A 17,767-nucleotide genomic window follows, 5' to 3' on the forward strand; every position below is an offset into this window, starting at 1 on the left:
GAAGAACCTCTGAAAAGCTGTATCCTGACACAAGGGGGCAATCTGGTACACGGATGTAATTCCAGATTAACCCCTTTGGCTTTATGGGGGTTACCATGGATTTATAGCTGTGGAACTGAGAGCAGAACGTGGTCTCCCATCTTTTCTTTAGCCCTGGTGTTTGGCTATCCCAGCCTATTGAGTGTTGTTTTGGGGAACGTGTGCATGAGTGAATCAGATTGATCAATTGGGTCAGGTGAAGGGGACAGATAGACAACGCAAGTTGGGTCAGGTGTCATCCAGCACAATAAGCATGTCATTTGGGAGTAGACAGTGGAGAATGGGCTGAAAAGGAGACATGCTGGATTGGACTCAAAGTGCATTCATGAGCCACTGACCTGTGGGGAGATGATCACCCTGAAAAGCTGCTGGGCTAACAGTCACTGTTGGGATCCTCTAAAGCAAAGTGGGTAAATAGTTTCTGAAGGCAAGACCACAAAAATCACCTAATTTGTTTCCTGTCTGTTGTATAAGGTTGGAAGATCTCAAACCTCAAATATTTATATTCCTGACCAGGGCACCAGTTCAGGAAAGCATCCCTGTTCAGGAGGGGTGGCTAAGCACATGCTTGAATCCCATTGAAATCACTGGGACCTAAGCACTTGCCCAAGGCCCAGATCCTGGCCACCTAATGCAGATGAATTTCAGTGGAAGATAGGCACCTAAATGCCTTTGAGGATCTGGGCCCAAGTGCTTCTTGCATTGGGTCCTAGAGTTGTTGAGGAGCCAGTGGTCACAGGCCATAACGGGGAACAGCAGCGTTGAAAACACTGGGTTCTGGAGAGTAAAGAGGAGCTTCCCTGAGGAAGACTATTCCTTGGGCTGGTATTTATAGAGTGTTACCTTAGCTAGATAGTGCACCAAATGGTAGGACATCTTAAGGGGTGATTAGTAAGGTGGATTTTCAATGTGTTTTACAAGCATTAACTACATAGTAACCTGGAGGGAATTAGAGCAAGAGCATGACTTTGAATGTGTCCAACTGGGAGGTGACACTCTTGGGTAGAAATAATGCCCACGCTAGCTGTAGTTTAGATGGTTCTGAATTACAGCCACATGTGTTAATCTGATGCAATTCCATTGAAGTTAGTGGAGTCACTCTGGATTTTACACCAGTTTAATGAGAGCAGACTCTATCCCATAGTTAATAGAGAGAAAGGAAAAAGGATTTGGGTATATTACTAGATCAAACATTTTCATTTTCAGCTTGCCATGTAACAGGAGAGCATGCAGCTAATGGCTGTCATTAATAGGTGTATTTTATATAAATTTAAGGAAACGGAGTTATCATACTTTCTGCGCCCAGATAGATGACACTTGGAGTTCAGAGACCACATAAGGTAACAAAAATGGAAGGCCAGTATAGTTGAATTAGAGGGAGTAAAGTTTAGGGCAAGGAAGATGATGAATAAAATGGTGGTGCTCACATATGAGGAAACATTGATGAAATTTGGATGATTAAGTAGTGACCCGATTGACGTATTTAAAGTAGCTAAAGGTTTATTTTAAAATTAAATTTGGAGATCTCTTTGAGGACATTGGAGAGGCCAACACTAGAGGAGACAGGCTTAAATTAAGAGGGCATACATTTAAGAAAAATTTAAGGAGGCATTATTTTATGGAGTGAAACAGCGGAATGGTCTTCCTGAGCAGCAGGCGGTGGAGTCAAGCAGCATTAATTTTTAAGCCAGAATTGGATGTCTAGATATTAAGTCATCATGAAGCCATTTTTGGTCTTCACCCTTTGTGAGGCTTATGAGGAAACTTTTGCAGATGATGCTATTTTCCCCAATTTGGGAAGGTGGAGTGGGTTTTATAGATGGGTTTCTGATGTCCTCTTACAAGTGTTAAAGTGTATAGGAGAAAGAGAGCAGAGTTGCCATCAAAATGTTCCAGACACAGTGGCCCTGATCCTCAAAGATATTTAGGTGCTTAACTCCCATTTCAATGGGAATTAGATGGCTAAATACTTTTGAGGATGTGGACCAGTGTGAGTAGTCCTGCTTCTGGTCCTACGTGCCCTTGTGACTGTGTAAGTGCATCCTTTATCAAAGCAACATGCAGAGGCTCGTGTTGGGTAGGTTAGTTTTTCATGAATTCTTGTGGATGGACCATAAAGCTCTGAAGTCTGCTTCCAGGGACAGTGGCTGGACTGTCAGAACTGTCTTTGGTGCTTTGTTCACAGACCGATCCCCCGGTTCCGATGAAATGCATGACCCAGTGACCAGCCGCATGACTTCAGATGATTCCAACTACATGCTAGAAACAGTAACAGGTAATAAAAAAAATAATAAACTGCTTGGAATTAGAAAGCTCGGAAATCCTACAAACACCAAAAAGAAATGGAGTGCTTTACAATAATCAGAGCCTAAAGTGAGGGTCCTAATTCCACAATTTTACTCATCAGGAAGTGTTCTGACCTTTCAAAATTGCCAAGCACCCAGCAGCTCCTATTGACCAGTAAGAACTGCTGAGTGGTCAGCACTACTGAAATTGGATCACTCATTCGAGAGCACAAATACGGAAATAGGAGCCTAAGAGGCTTCTGTCACTAAAAGTCTTGGCCTAAACATGTAGCCCTGTTGCTTTGAAGCTGCCTTAACTGTGTCCACTAGAAAACACGTTTGAGAATCCAGAGGTGAAGTGTGTCAAATATTTGTTTGTTTTTTTTCCCCATGGCACATTTAAATATTGTCATTGTTATTATTGGCATTACAATAATGCCAAGACTGGGATGCCACTGTGCTAGGTGCTGCACAGAGTAAGGAACAGTTCCTGCCCCATGGACTTGTCATCTAAAAATAGATGTTAGCTCTTTGAGGCAGGGAGTGTGTTTTTTGTGGAGTTTCTATACAGCGCCTCGCACCGGGGGGCTCCTATATGCTGCCATAATAACGAAATAGGCAACAGGTTGAGGGGAATCGGAGGGGCAGAGGGGAAGTGACTTTGTTCGAGGACATTCCACAGGGGCGAAATGGATGTAAGATAGCACGCCATAAGTCCCCTTCGGTGGAGAAGACATGCTGCTGGGAGGGAAGGCCCCCTGGTTTTCATGGCACGTGTGGCTGGCAGTTTGCAGAAGCCAGAAGGAATCGTGATGAGCACTGTGTGAAAAGCAAAAATAAAAAGCACAGTCAGCAAGGGCCTTTCCTTCAGGGTTATGTTTGTAACAAGAAAGCAGAATCATTTACTGTTATTGAGAGAGACTAATGAGAAAAGGTTGTTGCCCGGATTCAACCTAGACCTCTTCTGACCTTCCCCAAAGGCAGCTCCCTACAGCCTGTGCAGACCCTCTTACAGCCTTTGCTCTGGGGACCTGTGAAAGGGGATGTGAATCTGAACCGAGATAAACCCCTTGCTCGCTGGGAACCAGACAGTGCTCTAACAGACTGTCAGAAAGATGGACCAGAGGCATGTCCTGTGTCACTCCGCTTTGTGCTCTGTTGGCTGAAGTGGGGGTGGGAGGGCAGTCCCCAGACTTCTCTGCTTAGTGCTGTTCTGTTCTCTGGGAAATGCTGGCTAGACACCGGACTGTTTTTCCCAGCATAGGAGGAATATACTCCGCTTAGCTCGCTAGCGCATCTGGCTGTATCTTCATCCCTCATTCTAGCCTCAAGCAAATTCTCATGCCTGCTCCTTGAAGTGTCTTGGGGAATGTTGACCGATTTATGCAAGAGAAACTGCTAAACCTTTGCTTTCCTTCCAGTTTCAGATAAAGAGCCCAGCCAGGACTTAAGACACGAAGAAAAGCCGATGGAAGGTAAGAGTGAATGTGTAAGAAAAGCAGGCCAGCTTATCCTCTGATAATCTCAGGTTTGTTTTAAAGCCTGATGAAAACAGCTGTATTTTATTTTATTATTGATTTGTGTGATCAAAGGGCCCGGTCAGGGACCAGGGCCCTCTTTTGCTAGTGCTGTACAAACAGAGAACAAAAAGACAGTCCCTGTCCCAGTGAGCTCCCAATCTGAGTATAACACAAGAGAAAACCGATGGCTGTAGACAGACTGCATTGGGTGGACCTTCTAAATTCTTGGCAAGGTAATTAGCTTCCCAGCCACCCTGTTCAGAAGCGCATCTCTGTATTTCAATGACTAGATGGTCAGATCGATCCTGATTGGTTGTATATCAGCGTCACTCCATTGGCGTTAGTGAAATCACTCCAGTTTGTGCCAGCTGAGAATTGATCCCAGCAAATTTACTTGCCACAACACTGGTATCAGCCATAGGTGCCAACTTTCTCCGGCACCGGTGGGTGCCTGCGCCCCCTCCACTCTTTCACCGCCCCTGGCCCTGCCCTGACTTGACCCCATCCCCGCCCCTGGCCCCACCCCCATTCCGACCCCATCCCCAAAGTCCCTGCCCTAACTCCGCCCCCTCCCTGCCCCTATTAGATCCCTTCCCCAAATCCCCACCCCACCCCTGCCTCTTCCCCCAGAGCGCCGCGTTCCCCCTCCCTCCCTGCCCCGCGAATCAGCTGTTTTGCAGCGCAGGCGCTGGGGGGGGGGGAGGAGAAAAGCAGGATGCGGCACCGCACTCACGGAGGAGGCAGAGGTAAGCTGGAGCAAGGGGGCACGGCCGGGCCACGGAGAGCAGCTGGTGGGTGCTGAGCACCCACCAATTTTTTTCCGTGGGTGCTCGAGCCCCAGAGCACCCACAGAGTCGGCGCCTATGGTATTAGCTGCAGGTCTGGGGGTTATTTTTTAAGTATAAATTGCAGTGATGCACTGTCTGATTAAATCCTTTACTGTTGGTAGTCTGTCACAAGTCATGTCACTAAGAGCTTGATTGTATGCTCACTGAGGTTAGTAGCAAAGCTCCCGTTGACTTAACTGATGCAGGAGCAAGCCCTGAATCAGCAGAGGCTGTACAGCTCCCCAGAGTGAGAAATATTGGCCATCCCAGTCCGCTGTTCATCTGGCCACAGAGTAGCGTGGAGGTTAGTAGTGAAGGCGGGGCATGCCTTCCTGAGTGCTGCTGGACCAGAGACTAAATGCAACAAAAATGGAAACAACTCTTCAGGGTTTGGAGCACAACTTCTCCGTGTTGTGTCATAGGCCTGTTTATCTCTAAGTGATCCAAACATGAAGTCTTCTGGCTTGGAAAATGAGTCATGTGTTGTGTTGGTGTGAAGAGAGAGAGATTGAAAACGGAGAGATTACAGAACAATGTGAGAATGGTGTGAACTTTGATTCAGGTCACGTATGCCTTCTATCGAAGGCCACCTCTTTTTATTTTCCTGAATATGGCGGTGTTAATTCTTGAGGACTTGATAATTATCCATACAGTTTATTCTAGTCTATATAATATTATTTGTCAGAGAAGCAGCATGGTCTAGTAGGTACAGCACCGATGAGTGAGTCAAGAGACCTGTGTTCTAGTCCCGGGTCGGCCCAGACCTACTGTGTAACCTTGGGCAAACCACTTCCCCTCCGTACCTCTGCTTCTCCTCCCACCCTTTGTAGGTCTTGTCTATTTAGATTGTAAACATTCTGGGACAGAGATTGTGTTTGCTCTGTGTATGTACGGCACCAGCACAGTGGTGCCCTGATCTCAGTTGGGACCTGTAATACAAACTAGAATAATAAATATATGGCACTGCATCTTTTTGAGTGGGTTCATTTTTATTCTATTGTTCCTTTCTAATTATCTCCAAAACTGATGTTTTCCTGCATAAGAACAGCCATACTGGGTCAGACCAGTGGTCCGTCTAGCCCAGTAGCCTATCTTTTGACAGTGGCCTGTAACAGATGCTTCAGAGGGAATGAACAAAATAGGACAATTTCGAGTGATCCATCCCCTGTCGTCCAGTCACTGCTTCTGGAAGTTGGAGGTTTAGGGGCACCTGGAGCATAGGGTTGTATCCCTGACCATCTTGGCTAATAGCCACTGATGGATCTATCCTCTATAAGCTTATCTAATTCTTTTTTTAACCCAGTTATGCTTTTCATCCCGTGGGAATGAGTGCCATAGGTTGACTGTGTGGACTTTATGGCTAAAAATTAAAGGACAGAGCCCATCTTTTAACCTCTCTTAAATTAGTTAAATTGTTGGTAAATTGACTTTTATCTGAATTTTTAATTTTTAACCTGATACTGTGTGGATGAGACATTTTTAAACAATTACCCGTGTTTGTGCCTGATCTTATGGTACTTTTGTTCTGCTGCCATTAGTCAGCAAGAGGAACTCAGCTGAACCAACAGTATTGGGCTGAGTGAATAATAACAGCAAGAAATCCTGTTGCCATAAATATGACGAGATCGACTAGTAGCATGTCCGGAAAGAAACAAGCCATTTTAAAATAACAACATACTTGTGAAAATAGAGAGCTGATATGAATGAAAATCATGACACTTCCCACTGGGTATGACACTGTCCTACAGTTTAACAGGGAGATGAAAGGATATCAATAGATATTCATCAGTAGATAAATAAAACCGCCCGGGAGAAATAAATTATATAACCATCAAGAAAGAGACAGATGCAAAACAATGTAATTGAGGAATCCTTCCTACCCCTTCGTGATTTCATTCACATCACGCAGTGCACGCTATGATCTGACACAGTACTGCCGCCTCTGAAAAACACCTGGCCCGTCAGCTTATAGCACCGAGTCTCCGATGTTGCCTTAGGCCTGAAGGAGACTGAGAAAACTCATCTTGCCTGGGAGCTGAGATCAGCTTCACTGGTCACAAGAGCCACTTGATCTTTTGTCAGCTGTGGGACTTGCCAGTGACTCTTCATGATGTCGCTTCCCCGTTCCTGGTGTGGATGGAGTTGGGTGGCAGGGAATGGCACTGGCTTTAAAGGAGCAGAGGGTTCAGAGGGCTTCTCCGGGTCAGTGGAGAATAGGGCTGTCCCAACAGCTTTATTGTACGTCCCTGGGGTTAGAGGCGGTTTATTTGTCCGTGTGTTTCTCTCGTTTTCCAGATGGCCTAGGTGACGTTTTAAGTCATTTGAGGAAACAAGTTGAAACTTTGTTCAACACGCGATATGGTAAGATGTTCATTAACCATCGTTCTTAATGCTGAGCGCCTGTGTCTGCCTTAGGGAGCTAAGAATGTAGCTAACTGTTCAGAGCTGTCCAAACCGGTTGTTGACTGAACGTGAAGTCTAATTTGTTCATTTGCTATCTGCTGGGCTTACAAATGCATTGGGATTCTCACTGGACCTTGCTATTACAACTCTTCCTCTTGATTTCCTGAAAAAAACCTCTCTAGCTGGCTACTACCTGCCTATGAGTTGCTTCAGTGACCCACAAACTTTCTACCATAGTGGAAAAGAGCTGGAGTATTTTCCTTTTTCTCTTGTTTGAAAATGTCACGAAGCCTTTTCAATAAGATTGCCCTGGAGTGTGCCAAGGTATTTGGGGGGGGGGTTGGAAAAGGTCATCAGTGGAGTACAGCAGGGTGGTCCAGTGGATAGAGCACTGGACTGGGAGCCAGGAAACCTGGGTTCTGTTCCTACACCGTGTATCCTTGAGAAAGTCATTTGAGTCCAGATTTTCAAAAGTGCTTCCTACTTCTCCTGGGAGAATGCCATTCACTTCCACAGTGTTCTCCACTCAGTAAAATAGGGCTCTGGTCTGCCCATTTTAACAAAGTGTGTGGAGATCTCTGGGTAAAAAGCCCTATGAAAAGCTGGTAAACATTTTTGTGTGTTTTTATTACCGTGCAGGAGTTTGTAGCAGATCTTGATTGAGTTCCAGGTGAACTTGGGGCACACTTTGTGTGTGAGCTGAAATGTACTTAAAACACACACACACACACACACACACACACACACACACACACACACACACACACACTGAACAGAAAACAAGAGACATGGAAAATTACAAGAACTTTTTGAGAATAAACAAAGTTTTCTGGGCCTGTCACAACCAGATTTCAAGGTTCTGTGTTTCTCCCACAAGGGCTGATGTCACAAACACCAGAAGCAGAGCAGGGGAGCTGCATCCCTTAAGCTGCTATGGGCAAGTTTTGCTGGAGAAACACCCTCCATTGAGCTGAGGTCTTGGCAGTTAAAAGAAAGAGGAAATGGGATTTCAAATGTGTTTAAAAGTGTACTTATTTATCATCTTAAAGCTACGTATTTAGAAAGTTCCACGTTAAGTGTGGGCAGCTTTAGATCAGAAGGAATCTTTCAAACAGGAAGAGCTTTCTAGGATGGTTGAAACAAATTGGTTTGCCATTGTTCTGCAAGACTGAAATGATCTGTAGAGAAGTTCTGTTCCTGGTGACGCTAGTTTATTAAAGAGCTTTAGACTTAACAAGAGGTTTTCAGTGGGAACTGGATTACTCTGAGGTTTGGCAATCAGTAGATCCTGTCAACTCCAAATCTTTAGCTCATGTTCAGCCCAAGGGTTTTTTTTTTGTTTTTGTTTTGTTTTTTGTTTTGTTTTTGACCAAAAGCTGTTGCTCTGTGATGTCTGTTCAGCAGCCTATTGGCTGGATTTTCAAAAGAGCTGAGCTCCCAATGAATACAATGGAGAAATCCCCACTTTCTCCGCAGAGAACAATGAAGGGGAGCTGCTGTGAGCCAAGCGCTTTTGAGTCTTGAGCCATGTGTGAAATGAGCTTGTGTCCTCAGTCCGGTTCCGAGTGGATGAGTGTCCTCATCACAAAAGCACTGCAAGCGTTGTCACTAACTACCACTCTTGACACCAGCCTCAGTGGAGTGGCTGGGAGCTGTGCTCTTGACCTTCGAAGTTGTCTCTCCACATCAAAGTTAAGGCTTCTTCGTGGGGCATGTTTAACATACACGGAGGATTCCAGTCACCAGGCCTGTCAGTCCAGTGCCTTTCACCAGCATTAAGTTCTCCCAGACCACCTCTGTAACAGTAGAAAGTTACCTAAGACCACTCTAGAACTTGGTTCTTGGCTGTGTATAGCCATGGCTTGGCCTGTGTAACCCGGTGGTGAGTGCATGTCATATGGTCAGTTCTGTGCTGGTCTGCAGAGGATAGGAGTCTGTGACAGCCCCAGGTGGGCAGCCTGGGCTCTTTAGCTCAAGTTGTAGCAGGTTGTGCATTTAGCTGTGGCGGTCCCCAGTTCAAAAGCTGGTGTGTTGTTCAAGATGGCCCAGGGGGAGGCCTGTAACACACCCCTCCAGGGGGTTAAATTTGCACTACAGAACTGTCACAATATGGTGATTCTGTATGCAGTTCCCCCTTCTGTTCCAGAAATGAGGCAATTGCAGAGAGAGGAAGAGCTATGTGAATACAGACATGGGGGTCCCTGTTGCTTTAAGAGAGTTTCCCAAAGTTTTCAGGAACACATACATTGTTGAGAGGCCAGTTACACATTACGTTTAACAAGCAAATTCAGAAGACAACCCAGGATCATTTAGTAGATTTTTTTTCTTCGTTCCATAGGGTGCTCTACAGTCTGAATGACTCAGGTTCATAAAGGCACTCCCATGAGGGGGGTGTGTGTGTACCTCCCCCCCCAAACATAGTGTGTGATGTCAGTTTTACTTGGGCCCAACTTGAATGCCAAATGAACTAATGAGACTCGATCCTTACTCAGCTAAAGCCATAGGAATTTCGGAGCCTGTCAAAGTCCCCTACGCCAAGTTCCTGATGTACCCAGAAGACCTGTTTGTGGTGGGTTTGCCTGAAGGCATCTTACTGCGGCGTCCTAACTGCTTTGGGATTGCAAAACTGAAAAAGATACTGCAAGCTAGCAACAGCATACAGTTTGTCATTAAGAGGTAAGGCAAGGCTGGTTAACCTCTTATTGGTACAGTATCTGCAAATCTCTCGGGGAGGCTGCACCTTATGCTACTGTTTGTGCTTTTACTTCTAAAGAAGAGTCCTGTGTCCCATAAATTATCTGGAACACATCCGGAGCTTGATCTGCAATGAATGTTCCCTATGAAAGCGATCAGATGGTTACTTTGTTTGAACAATTGCTCAAAGGAAGCGATATCGTTGACCACCTCATGTGCTTTGCTGGGGGAGGCGGGGGTGGCACTGCTTGGCTCAAAGGATTTGTAATAGGATACAAAGCCTATCACCTTCAAGTCTCTGGTTCAAGTGCTACTTAGGTCATTGCTATTGGAGTCCAAAGTCATTGCCTGGAGGGAAGAGCTGACTGCAGAACTTCCCTGGAAGTGTGGATCGATGCATTTGAATTTGCAGGATGTGAGCTATGTGACAGTCTTGTGTTTATATAAGGCCTTTCCTCCAGAGTTACAACAAAGCCATATACAGAATGATCGGATAAAACTATTTGTATATATGTATAACCTGCTGGCTGAGTATGTTAGGTCTCCATCTAGTGGCTGGTGCACAGAGGATAAAGGCCTGCTGTTGCTGCCAGCTGATGGATTGTTTCTTTGGCTCTGACACTAGGCGACTGTGCTTTTAGTGCTGAACGTCCCAGGTTCCATCTCCACTAGTAACAAGGATGTGTTTGAGGGTGGGGGGACTGTGACACACACATGCATCAGTTTTTAGTCGCAACTAAAATAGAGCAACTGTTAAAGCAGCCAACAGCATCACGACACAACAGTGTAGGCCAGGAAGGAGAGAAGAATCCTGTACCCAGTAGAAACTGCAGTTATAATTTTGTCCATAAATGCTGAGGTCAATGCTGAGGAAAGCACCACAGGATAGTCCGTGACCACAAATGGGCAGAGGGTTGGTTTTACATCTCATGACAGGCTACACCTCCAGCAATTGAATGCTCCGTAACACCATGCCAGGACATTATGGCAGTGTGGAATTACATGGAGGAAATCACTTTACTGCATCAGCAGCAAAACTTCCTGCAGCACCTAAGATTTTCAAAACCACCCAGGGGAATTAGATTTTATAACCCCCATTAATTTCAATGGCAGGCTGGCATCTAACTCCCCTAGGTGGAGGTCTCCCATCCAGTTCCTTGGAGGTCTCCCATCTAAGTGCTAATCCAGCCTAGCTCTTCTTATTTTAGATGACCTGATTTAATCACAGCTGTAGGTGGTATAATTGCAGGCCTTTAGCTTTGTAGAAATGCAATTTAAGATTGTGTTTTATTTCCCCAACCAGATAAAATAAATTGATAAGACATCTAAGCTTGACTGGATGAGAGGGGGCACAGAGGAGATGTTGGAACACATTCTCTGGTCCTGCCCAGTTACAGGTTTTTAGGGTCAGAGTTCAAGAGATGTCTGGTATTTATGCCTCAAATACCTTTTACTGTCTTTCTCGGAATGATTCCAAACTCTGGATCCTCTGGCTTGCTAAGGAAGTGGTGTTAGTGCTTATGTTCTGGCTGCTAGACATGTGTTAATCTGCTCTTGGGCACAACCTCTCCCTCGCAGATGAGGGGACTAATGGGGGCAAGGCTGGATGACAGCTGACATGGAAAATGAAAGTTGGGCGCAGAATTTGGTTGGCATCCAACCAATACTTGATCTGCAAACTGACAGTGGGTTTGGGATTTGGGATTTGTCTTATTACCTGTCCCACTCCTTCAAATCTACTTCTCTGTAGTATAACTCTAAACACCTGTATGTGGGGTTTGTAACAGATACCAGTGTCCTATCCTGGTTCATTTTTATCATACATAAAATTTTCTGCACTGCATTGTCTATGGAGAGGAACTCGCATGCAATATAAGATGCTCAGCAGCTCTGAACTTAATCTTATCCCGTAGGGTTTTACGCTGGCTCTCTGAAGACTCTTCTGGCATGAAAATGAGTTTCAAGCTTACCCTGTTGTACTGCAAGAGGTTTAAAATTGCATTAGCCAGATGTGTGTGCTGGGTTCATGGGCACATGAGTGTTATCCTAGGTGACAGATTGTAGTAGTAAGAACTTGAAGGTTTACGGGAATGGCTCTTCACTCACTCTTCATCTTGTTTTTTCAATGTTTTCCAGACCGGAGCTTCTTGCTGAGGGAGTGAAGGAGACAACCTCTGACAGCCCAGGAGCTATGGGTAGGATTCTGAAACTTACAGCTAACCCGGGCATCAATAATGAAGCGTGAAAGGAATCGAAACGGTTTCCAAAGCACTGCATCCCTTTCCCTACCTCTGTCGTCTTTTAGCCTGACTTCTCAGAGTGCTGTGAACACATTCAGTGCACTGGGAGCTGCGGACACCCAGCAGCTCTGAAAATTAGAGCCTGGTTTGTTATTGCTTCAGTTGCACGGGTAGTCCTAACGCTTCCTGCTGTGTCCCTTGTCTTTGCAGCCGGCGAGAGAGACTCCAGTGACTCCCTGGTCGAGGAAGCTGTGAAGAGACAGGGCTTTCAAGGTAAGAGCGGGCAGTGTCTGGAAAGATCTCCGGAGTCTGAAGAGCTTTTCCATGCCAGTCTTCTATAAAACCACAGGGGGGTTGGAACGTACTTGGCTATGGCCACGGGGAGGTGAGAGGGCAGTACTACACCTCTTGTTAATATATCTTTGTATAGTGGCATTTACAGCATGGAGCCACTGCCTGTCTGTCTAGGTACTAGTATGGTTCTCATCAGCACAGTATTGGGGCATGCCACAGTCACTAGTGTATATATCTGCACAGCACTGCTGGGAGGGAGGGAAGTGTTATCACCCCATTTCCCAGATGTGGAAAATGCGGCCCAGACATAACGATTTGTCAGACACGCAGCCTGCAGTGGGGCAGAGAACTGAATCCCAGGGTGGTACCTTCCTCCTGGCTGCCCCGGTGAGCGCTAGCGATCCGTCACGCAGAAGACAGGACACGCGGTTCATGTAATGGCATGGAAGTGTTGGCGTTGAGGAGATGAATGTAGCAAAGGCCCGAGGCAGCAGTGTGGTTTAAAGGCTTGGCAGGCAGGTGGGTGAAGGGTCCACAGCTGAGGCTAGAGGGAGAAGACGAAGGAAGCAGTATGGCGGCAGGACAGGAAGGAGCTAAAGGAGGGAAGCGGCAAAGTCTGGGGAAGCTCTGAGCACAGAGGGTGTGAGAGGTATTCAGGAATATGCCATAATTGGATGACTTAATTCTCTCTCAATCTGACTTTGCAAGGCACAAAATGAAATACTCTGAGCCCCGGGGTTTGCATTTTTATTTTTATTTTTATTTTATTTTTGGCTTTTCAAGCCTGCTGATGTTTATGTACATACCGTTCAACTCTACAGTGCTCGCTGGACCAGCATGACACTTGCTGCCAGGTCTCATGCACACAGGCCTTCTCACAGACCAGAGTCGGCTTTTTCTTCCCAGTATGTCCAGCCTCTGACGCCATTGTCATGGCGTCCCCTACACTAAAGGAGAAACAGCTGTGCTTTTAAAACCACACCATATAGACACAGCCTTCAGAAAGGCAAGCATTGAGAGCTATTCAACTGCCACTCTCTAAGTTATTTCTTGGCAAAGCGCACAGACCTTTGCAGGTGAAGGGCCTTGTAGACGGGCCAGACTCACCCCTCGGCACCTCCTGCTGGTCGTCCTCGGGAATTAGCTCATTCTAGTGTCCGGAGCACCCTCTGCAAGCCGGTGATCCACCTGTCCTCTTGGCCCCCATGTCCCTCCCTGGACCCCGGTGCCCCTTTCACTGGGTCTCCCCCTCCCAGGGGAACCCCCACCCCACTATCCCCACTTCGCCTCAGTATTGGCTACTGCCCAGTCTCCATCTAGCCCCCACACCCTGGGGCAGACTGCAGTAGCCAGCACTCATCATCGGCAAAGAGGAGTTTGGACCTGCTGCCTTTGCCTACCCCTGGGCTGCCCCCTGCAAACCCCAGTACCTCTTGGCGTTATGCTAGGCCACAGCCTGGGGCTTTCCAGGCTGAAGCTTCCCCAGCTCCTCTGCCTTTCCCCAGCCCTGCTCCCTCATGTACCCTGTCTCTAACTCCCTACAGCCAGGCCCTTCTCCCTCTACAGGCAGAGAGAGACTGTCTGGGCTCCTGGCTCACTGCCTCTTATAGGGGCCAGCTGGGCCTGATTGGGACCTGGCCACAGCTGGGCCTGCTTTCTCCCAATCAGCCCAGGCTTCTTGCCCCAGCCACAGCCCTCTCCTGGGCTGTTTTAAGCCCCGAAGGGCAGGAACGGGTAACCACCCCGCTACAGGCCTGACTCAGGGGTTGTCGAAATCAGTGGAAAGACCCCCCCCATTGACTGTGGAGTGGTCCTAGAATGAAGAATGACTTGGAATTAGATACACACGCAGCCAAATTTAGACCCAATGTAAGCCACCGGTAAGCCCATTTGCCTTTCCTGGAAGAAGTGGCAAACATTCGTGCCCTCTAACGTGCTGTCTGAATCATTCGTGCCGATCTGAACTCAGACTTGGTATAAGTAGGCGGCTGCATTAGTGGGATAGTTGGAGTATGAATGGAGCTAATAGCATACCGTACAGTGGTCTGGTTTGTCACTTGGACACCCAAGGACTCATCGAGTTAGCATGAGTATAAATAGCTGCTGCCGTAAGCTGGGTAGTGGCGGTGAAGGCATTGCTTCACTACGTACCCAAGCCATGCCGCAGCAGCTGCTACCTATGTTATCGTGGACACGCTGCTCTTAATAGTTGCGGTAGCTTGCTGAGAGCCACCGCAAGTCTCTGTGTGTGTGTGTGTGTGTGTGTGTGTGTGTGTGTGTGTGTGTGAGCAGGAGAATCACGCCCCTCGCTCATAGTGTGGATGCAGCCTGAGCAGCCCTCACAAAGGAACTGTTTGCGGTGATGCTTGGACTTTGAGTTTTCCCATGGCTAACTTATCATGGCTCTGGTCTAAACAGAGTCAACCCTCCAAGATAAACTCTTCCCCTGTTAGCTAGTGTAGAAGGTGACAACAGGCCTAGGATATTGCTGACAATATTGGTTCATTTCCCTTGACAGTACAAGGGAGTGCTGGTAAATCTGCACAGTGGTCTGCTAGAGGTTTGGGGAGCAGTCCATGGGGACTCTTGCATCAGCAATAGCTGTTATCTACATGGCTGCTTCCCTGGACAATGGATCTCCACCAGTGCCTGTTCAGCTCTAATGAAAGGGTCCCCATCAGTTTGCACATCATCACAACAGATGCATGTGGCCTGAATGGGAGACTCATTTAGCTCTTAATGTAAAGATTTCGATGCATCCTAATTCTCCTATGGACGTGTCAGGCCTTCCCGAATGGCACATAAAGGATGAGTAAGAAGCGGTTCCGAGGGCCAGATCCTCATTTGGAGTAAATTAGTGTAACCCATGATCCAAACTTTCTACAGCTCCGTCCTCTTCATGGGAGACATCTGCCAGAGTTGTCCACGACATCCCTGCCTCTTTGGTTAGCTAATTCCTGAGCACCCATGGCAGACTGCAGTAACCAGGTCCCTGGCTTTTTCAGGATCTCTTCTGCAGAATGCATCCTCTCCGAGCACCAGTTTGGAACAGTCCCTGCCGCTTGAAGAGCATGGCTTGAGGTTTATGTTGTTTTGTGTAATGTCAGTAATTACGATGATTGAATCTCAGATTTAATGCAGCTCTTGCTCAGCATTCTTAGACAACAGGAGAAAAATATCTATTTCTGTTGAAACTGTTTTGGTTTTTAAGGACTGTGAATGGCCTACTCTAGGGACTGGCTAATTGCTGGATGAGGACTTTCCTATAATTAGAAAATTGTATTACTTAAAAGTCACAGAGTGCCTTTTAATTGAACAGCCAAAGTCCATAATTGTTTCTTTACTTTACAGAAAATTATGACGCCAGGCTTTCGAGAATAGATATCGCTAACACTCTAAGGGAGCAAGTCCAAGATCTGTTCAACAAGAAATATGGTGAGAGATCAGGGTGATTTTCTTTTTTCCCTGAATCTTTTTCCTTTCTCTGTGTCTTCTCCCTTTCCTATCTCCCTGTTCCTCTGAATTTCTGTTTTGATAACCTCTTCCTGGTTGGGTTCATACGTCATTTCAAGCAGTTGTTCTGAGGATCACATGTGGGATGTGGCACTTGAAGATGGATTAAAACAGAATGGTGGCTCTGTTCTCTGAGGGGGGAAATACGTGGCTTTTGTTGAAGGCTTTGGTAGTGTGGGTGGCTCTTACTCAGCAGGAAAGATTCTTGTGAAATGGGAGCATGAATCATTTGTTAATGCTGCTTGCAGTTCCTAGACAGATTCAACCCCCCTTCCCTCCACCTTGAAGGACGAAGATGGTACAGAGCGTTGTAGAGCTAGGAAGATGCATGTGAACTCATGGTGCTAGGGGTGGAGGGAAGGAGCGTGTAGGGGAGGAAAGGACTGGAACGAGTATAAACAAGGCGTATTAGCCACTGAGTAGGGCATTTCGGAGGCAGGTCCTTTCTGTCTACCTGTGTGTTTCCTTGGGGATGTCTCTGTGATGCTTCCTTGGCCCCCATCGCTAGACTGACTGAGCACCACTCCCAACATCTCTGTGCTATTATCTGTAGATCGGGATCTGAGACAGAGGAGTAAGTGATTGCCAAGCTCACACAGGAGGTCTGTGGTGGAGCAGAGACCTGAACGGAGGTCCCCCAAGTGGCAAGCTAGTGCCCTAACCATTGAACCTTCCTTCCTCCCTTGGAGCATAGTCCAAGGAGTCTACCCAATGTAGCCGCTCTCTCCCATCCAACATGTGATCGCATTTTCTTGGGAGGAAGCTGCTGGCCTTACTCCAGCAGATGGTCATGGGGGTAGGAAAGTGGAATGGAAATTGCCCCAAATAATGTCCCTGAGTGACTTGCACTTACCTTTCCATCCTTCCTACCGTACTGTCTGATCACCAGCTTAGGATGCCCTTTATCTTTTTTCCTCCTTTCTTTTTTTTTTTAATGTAGCTTTAGCTCCCTAATTGTCTCTCCTTTGCTTCATCAGCTCTTCACTGCGGCTCTGTGCATTCACTACTTGCCTCAGGACCATTCCATTCTGATCGTCCCCATGGTGATGGCCCTGAAAATGTTGGTCCTTGATCTAAAGATTGACGTGCTCCATTAAGCAGCTCGCACATTTGGTTCTGTACTCGATCATGCACTTTGGGTGGGGGGAGGTGGGGAGATTTTGCACGTGTGTGGAATAACAGGAATTGAGGCCGGACCTGATATCTGAAATCCTGCTTGAATCCTAAATATGAGATGCATGTATGGTTTGTTGTTCTTCCAGGCGAGGCCTTGGGAATCAAGTATCCAGTGCAAGTGCCATACAAACGGATTAAAAGCAACCCAGGGTCTGTGATTATAGAGGGGCTCCCCCCTGGAATTCCGTTCAGGAAACCATGCACTTTTGGCTCTCAGAACCTGGAGAGAATATTAGCCGTGGCTGACAAAATCAAGTTCACAGTAACAAGGTATGTTTCCCTAAGGGCTGTTTGCCAGGCAGCCTGGGGGCGGGAAAAACTCACAACATGGTCCCAGTGCCAATGACCGCTGCATGTGCCGGAGCTTGAGTCTCTGAGGCTAAATCCATCACATGTGCTGCCAGTCCCCCTCAAGGGAAAGGCTATAAATACATTCTAATGACACAGGCTTCCATCCTGCTGAGAGACAACAATTAAGCTGGCAGTTAACTATTTGAGGCAAAGAAGTGGGCTATAAAAGATAGGTTTCCCTCCCTTTCCTCGTCTTCCTTTCTGTTCAGTTGCTGCCTGCCGTGGGGGTGGGGGTCAGATCATATTAAAAATAAGTACCTGGGTGTAAATATCACAGGAATGAAAGTCACCCTTTGTCTCCTGTCACCACAGGGTGCCAGGTCTCTAAGGAGAAAGCACTGAGGGGTTCTTCCTGCTAAATGTTGTGGTGTGTTTGTGTGTGTGTGTGGGGGGTTATTACAACAAGCTGTGCTGGGTCAGTTGGG

At 46.8% G+C, this 17,767-nt stretch overlaps 1 protein-coding gene across 8 annotated transcripts in view; it reads left to right on the forward strand.

The window, feature by feature from the left end:
- Window positions 1-17,767, forward strand: part of GTF2IRD1 (GTF2I repeat domain containing 1) — a 168,854-nt gene that overhangs the window by 117,233 nt on the left and 33,854 nt on the right. For 7 of the 8 annotated variants that reach the window (XM_039507606.1, XM_039507608.1, XM_039507607.1 and 4 more), the window contains exons 14-21: window positions 2,225-2,314; window positions 3,746-3,799; window positions 6,967-7,032; window positions 9,567-9,750; window positions 11,905-11,963; window positions 12,219-12,281; window positions 15,654-15,737; window positions 17,078-17,261. In XM_039507606.1, coding sequence (XP_039363540.1) covers window positions 2,225-2,314; window positions 3,746-3,799; window positions 6,967-7,032; window positions 9,567-9,750; window positions 11,905-11,963; window positions 12,219-12,281; window positions 15,654-15,737; window positions 17,078-17,261 — 784 coding nt within the window. The remainder of the gene's footprint in view (window positions 1-2,224; window positions 2,315-3,745; window positions 3,800-6,966; window positions 7,033-9,566; window positions 9,751-11,904; window positions 11,964-12,218; window positions 12,282-15,653; window positions 15,738-17,077; window positions 17,262-17,767) is intronic. The other variant, XM_039507604.1, reaches the window with a different exon arrangement.

Source organism: Mauremys reevesii, linkage group 20 (genome assembly GCF_016161935.1).
Source record: "Mauremys reevesii isolate NIE-2019 linkage group 20, ASM1616193v1, whole genome shotgun sequence".
Taxonomy (NCBI): Eukaryota; Metazoa; Chordata; order Testudines; family Geoemydidae; genus Mauremys; species Mauremys reevesii.